Source organism: Chelmon rostratus, chromosome 19 (assembly GCF_017976325.1).
Source record: "Chelmon rostratus isolate fCheRos1 chromosome 19, fCheRos1.pri, whole genome shotgun sequence".
Taxonomy (NCBI): domain Eukaryota; kingdom Metazoa; phylum Chordata; class Actinopteri; order Chaetodontiformes; family Chaetodontidae; genus Chelmon; species Chelmon rostratus.
In genome coordinates this window covers 2,500,266-2,506,265 of record NC_055676.1, presented here as the reverse complement: position 1 = coordinate 2,506,265, position 6,000 = coordinate 2,500,266, and the positions used below count along the sequence as shown (strand labels likewise).

General features: G+C 45.1%; 1 protein-coding gene across 1 annotated transcript in view; it reads left to right on the top strand.

Annotated features, from left to right (window-relative positions):
- The first annotated feature begins 391 nt into the window (after positions 1–391).
- The window catches only part of slc12a2 (solute carrier family 12 member 2), a 66,458-nt gene continuing 60,849 nt past the window's right edge, over positions 392–6,000 (top strand). The window contains exon 1 of the mRNA XM_041959760.1: positions 392–1,505. Within this exon, the coding sequence (XP_041815694.1) occupies positions 921–1,505 (585 nt within the window). The 5' untranslated portion in view covers positions 392–920. The remainder of the gene's footprint in view (positions 1,506–6,000) is intronic.

The window sequence follows — 6,000 nt, the reverse complement described above, 5'->3', positions numbered from 1 at the left end:
GACTAAATAAATCAAGTTCCAAAGACTTGTGCCACCTTGGTGAACACTTCCCTTACATTAACTTACATCCGCCCATCCAGACTAAATTCTGAACAGCACCGTGGTATTAACTGTTAGGCCTTATGGCAGCAAACACCCTAAAGGTGTCACAGCCTATCCACACAAATACAGGAAGCTGCCAGACAGACAGACAGACAGACAGACAGACAACCAGAGCACACACACACACACACACACACACACACAATGAGTATTGGTTGGCCTGTTGGTGCAGTTTCATCCCCGCCCCTCCTCGTCCTCATCTCTTCCTCCCATAAGAGCTTAATAACGTCACGCCTACTGTTCGGGTATTGTCATGTCTTCTCGCGACAGTTCTCCCCCACACCCCGAAAAAAGAGTGGAGCTCGAGGACATCTCGCGAGCCCCCCCCCCTCAGAGGGAGCCCACCCTTCGGTGATGCCGACTGCAGTGTGTATAATAGCGGCGAGGGAAGCTCTGGGAGTCTAGGAGGAGCTGCGGCAAGGTTGAAAACAGCATCCTGCCTTGAACAAGAGGAAGTACAGAGGTGGACGGGATTAGGTCCGGCGGTTAGCGCGTGAAGGTAACCGGGACAGTTTGGATTTACTGCCGCGGAAGAAGGAGGAAGAGAGCGGCTGAAAGTTTCCAGCCTGTGTGTTAGCCTCATGTTCCGAGGCAGCTAACGAGCTATCCTTCACCACTAACTTACCGCTCTCCTCACGGCTGCCCTGCGCCTTTTCTCCCGGGCACAGCAGCGTGTTCGTCCCTCTACATTGGAAGCTAGCTGTGCGTTTGTCACGGAGCACCTCCGGGGCTTTCACGCTCCTTCCAGTTAGTTTTGCGCGCCGTAGCGTGGCTTCCCCCCCCCACACGGTTTCACGTTCATTTGTGTTTTTTGTGCCATGTCAGCGCCATCCTCCGCGCCTTCCGCCCCGGCAGAGAGCGCCGCGACGGAAACTGATTTTCTAGCGCCGGATCCGGCGCTGAGGCCGCCCGGTCCGACGCCTAGCCAGAGCCGCTTCCAGGTGGACCTTGTGGCTGAGGCAGCGGGCGCCACCGAAGATAAGTCCCCCAGCTCCGACGCATCCACCACCGTCCCATCCAGCGATAAGGCAACTCCCACCGCTTCTCTCGATGGTCCCGGTGCTGATCCAGGAGCGGGCGGAGAGGAAGCCAAGGGCCGGTTTCGGGTGGTGAACTTCGCGGATCCGAGCGGAGCGGGAAGCGCGGCCTCTTCGGAGGCAGCGCCGGTTGAGGGGCTCCAGAACGGCGACACGGTGATGAGCGAGACCAGCCTGCATTCATCCACGGGGGGCCAGCATCACTATCACTATGACACCCACACCAACACCTATTACCTGAGGACTTTTGGCCACAACACCATCGATGCCGTGCCCAACATCGATTTCTACCGGCAGACAGCAGCCCCACTGGGGGAGAAGCTCATCAGACCCACCCTGTCGGAGCTGCACGACGAGCTCGACAAGGTAAGCCACCAGAGAGCACTGAGGCAGGCATGACGCCGCTCAAAGTATCCCGGTAGAAATCATCTTAGAGCGATCATAAGTGTTAGAAACCACACGGGATGCACACCATGTCTGCAGAGGACGATCACACCCTCAGCTCATCCTTAAATACCACATTACAGATGCTGATCATTTCATTCTCAGGCCATGTTGTGCACAGGTTTTGGCCGCCTGTGCACATGTGCAGACAGAAACAACATGTGCTTTTCCTCGCTCCTTCTAGGTCACAGCAAACCTGCACCACTGCTGTGTTTTTCGTGGCATTGACAGACTTAAGTCAGCAGACAGAAGCCATGTCTGACAGTCGGGTTCGTGTGATGTCAAGGAGCGTTGTTGCAAGTGTACAGCAGATGTTTTATGGTGCTCTGTCCTTTTATTTACACCAGAAACAATAAACCTATGAACGGTATTAGCAGTTTAGTTGTAATTGGTCGTGTTATTTGGTCAGGCTCAGTGAAAACTTAATGGCTTCATGCTAGATGGTTTGTCTTGTGAAATGTTCCGTATAATTCACTCATGTGTTGGTACACAGAAGTAAGTGGATTCTTGAAATGTACCCCATGTGTGGCCGTTCACAGCCCATGCCATGGGCCTCACCGTGCAGCTGTGAGCAGCCTCCCCTCCGGTCAGAAGGTTTTCCACCAGAAAGGGGACCAAGCTGCTCCCATGCAGCCACATGCTTGGTGAGCTCCATCACTGATGCCGGCCGATAAGGTGGGGCTCCCGGTGTTTGGTGGGATGGGGTTTGTGCAGGCCGAGCGTCTTCTTCATGGAGCTGGCTTTGTGTTTTGTAGGGCTGTACGTTTAATTCTTCTGCACATGGCTCTGGTGCCACAAAGGGCTGAATTTTTGTAGCACAGGCAGCAAAACTGTAGCATGAGCCTTTCTTCTGTAAAAACAACCGCAAGTGGTGCAGTTCATCACAGGCATGTGACTGGCAAATGACATTAATGTTGCAGACGGGCACCATCCAAGCCTTAACAATAAATGTTTTTTATGTGTCCATAACTGTAAATTACAGGGACATAAAACTTTTTGCTAGCAGTATACGATCTAAGTGCATTTATGTCATCCATACATGCACACAATATCATTTCTATTAAATTCATATTGATCAGACAGTGTCTCTCTAAAAGGTGGTTTTGTTCTCTTGTTACTGATTTACACCGGGGTGTAACAACTAAAAATTAGGATCCAAAAGATTTCTTTGTTCTTTAACAGAATGCAACAAATTCAAGTCACTGGCTACAACCAAAGTCTGTGGGCAGACATCGCCTAATAAAAAGGGCTCATTATATTAGAGCTGTCTCCTCAGATCTTTTCAAGAGCCAACAACAGAACAAGAGCTGCCTTTCCTTAATTTTACTGTTTGCTTAATCGTTTAACTTCAGTGTTTGTTGTAATTAGTTGTGTACTAGCTGTAATTTTAGAATGAAGAAAGAGAGTACGAAGCTTCTACACTCAGATGCCACCAACACGCCCACTCGCTCATTGTGTAGCAGGTTAGTAATGCGTGCTTTGTGAATGACAGCACGTAAATATGGCTTAAGGCAAAGTAACAGTAGCAGTATTGCCAAATCTCTACTGGTGGACTCATTTCTACCTTTGCTCAAATATGCCTTCATATCTCCCAACCTCACCTGAACCAATATGCCAACTACTTTGACAAGCCCAGAGCTAAAGTTTGTTTGCTTCATCATCAACCAAGGAGCCTCAAACCCTGAAAAATTGGCTAAAAATTGTATGGCCGGAGGTATGTGGATAAATGTGCCCACATACCTCTGGCCATACAATCTCAGTGGCTAAGTAAAAATTGTGGTTCCATAGCAAAGGCATCTACACACACATGATTTTTTTCAACTCATCTGTCAGCTTGTCAATGACACGAGCTCAGTTTGGCATTGATGAGCTTCAATCATGTCCCATCATGTTAGCGTTCCCTCCAGGCGAGCTCAGCAGCAGCCGACCGGACTGATTAGTTTCTCCTCTGTGGATATTACTTTCAGTGAAATCAGCTGCTGTGTTTGGTCGGAAGGACAGTGGGGTCATAACTGCATGTGACTGATGACGGCTCTTGGAGATGATTTTAAAGAGTCATTTCTACTGGAGCACAGTCAACTGGAGTGTGTTTATCTGACCCCAAATAGCCTTTAATTGTCAAGGTTAAATTTTGATAAACCTCAGAGTGACTGCTGGCAACAGTAGCCTGGATAATACATGGTAGCCCTGATAAATCTGCACTGGTTACTCACTCTGAGATAGAGAGCGATTCCAAAGACTACTGTAAACATCTAGACTATGAATAGAAGACCTTCATGAAATGCAGTATGTAATCTTTGGCAGCCCCTTTTTAACTTTCTATCCCCCAAGTGCTTTTTCTGAATTAGAAATACAGTTCTTTGATGCAGCTCAAGCTGATAATTATCTTAACTTATCTGGATAACAGCATGAATCAGTGGAGCAATGTGGATGTAGCTGCTTGGCTGTGTTCTGCTAAGTGTCTCGTAATTAAGCCAGCTTCCATAAAAGATCGCTGATCTTTGTTCCAGGAGTTTAAAGAGAGCCCTGCTGATACTGGATGGTTGAAGCCGATGCTAATAATTCAACATATAGTTAAAAAAAACACCAGACAACAGTTTATTTGTTGGTATTTGTTTTTATTTTAAGATGAATGTCTTTGTTTAGAATTCTCTACATTTCATTATTAAAGAGTCATAACCAGGATGTATGCTGACATTCTGAGATGTAAAATATGTGATTGATTGGCTCAAACATATCTCACCTGAGGGGATGTGTCGCAGTGTATTGAATTGAATTCTCAGACACTGAAAGTATTCCTGTTTGCGTTCTTCCTGGGAGTTAGATGAGAAAGTGTGGATCCATTTTATTTCTGTGCACAGTTCGGAGGTGGCTTTGAGGCTTGTTTTGCTTAGCTTAGCACCAGCGTAGCTCCATCAGAGGTAGCTTTGCTTTTTTGAGGAATGTATCAGAACTGATATTGATCCACTCATTAAACCTCCATCAAGACTGCGAGCAAGAACATTTCTCCAAATGTCTGAGTTTCCTTTAATGTCAGTCTTTTTGTGTTTTTTATTAGTAGATCGACCTCATCCTAAAAGACCTTAAAGTCTTTGCAACTTGTGAAAATTTTGTATGTTTGTTGTAGTTTAGATGCAGAATGATGTTCATTGCAAAAGTCCTGTGCCGATGTTAAGTAACTTCCTTTTGGCACATCTTCATGTCATCACTAGTTACACGATTGCAACACATGAAGAAGTATTATTATTCCTATTGCAGTTATGATTATTGTTGCTATTAAAAATAATGACAACAATAATATTATAATTGTTATTATTATTATCCTGCTTAATAAAATAACCGTCTCGCTGCACTGTTTACATTTGTATGCAGTGTAAACCCTTTTAATATTTTGGAATGCCAGTACTGTATATATCCTAATGTGTGAGAGGACAGATGAACTTCAAGCTCTTCAAGCAATAGTATCTGATCGTTGGAAAGCCAACTTTTACAATACTTCTTTTTGTCTGTCAGAAGTGAACTCGTACAGACTTGAAATTGTCATGGTTTAGGTAAAGCATCACAGTCTGTCATGTCTTCCTGTGACATGATCGTATCATCATAAGCACATCGATTTGAACATCCTGTACCACATTACCATATAACAGAACAAACAGGTTTGATGTTAACTGTGGTCGCTTACATAACCCAGGCAAGGTTCATGTCTCTGCAGGCCGATTTTCGTAGTGTAGAGAAATGGTGAAAACAAATGACTCTGGATGGTGAGAAATATGTGTTAACAAATTGAAAAACTCCATTATAGTTTGGAAAGTGATGCAAGTATATGTGATGTTGAGTAAATATCATGACTAGAGAGAAAAAGAACAGCGGTTGCTTTAAATGTAGTAGTGTGGTGTGATTTGGTACTTCTGTTAAAGGCCCAGATTGGCCCTCTATAGATCACTATACTGCCCCAGTGGTCACATGATGGTCGAGTCCACATGGACACATTCCAGTGCCGGCAGCAGTCACGCACAGAGGAGCATTAAACAAAGAAGCTGGCTTCATGCTTTGCAGTGCACAAATACAGCAGGTAGACATAGAACTAATGGAAACACTTGGACTAAATCACTCGTACAAATACTGCCTTGTTACTTTGTTACTTCCAATGTTATGAACCTGTTAATATGAAACTGTTTGTTGAAAAAATGTCACTGCCTAAGCAGAGATTATGCAAATTACACAAATCTTGTGCATGTGTGTTTATCAAACTCCAACAGAAGCTGCATGCCTGTAAATGACACGGAAACACGGTAAAGACTTAGCATAGATTTTATTGCATGACCATTTTGATGCAAACATTTACAGCCAAGAAGTCCTTTAAATGGAAATGGAGCTCCATTCGTGGTCTCATGTCTGCTGAAAAGTTCCATTTGAA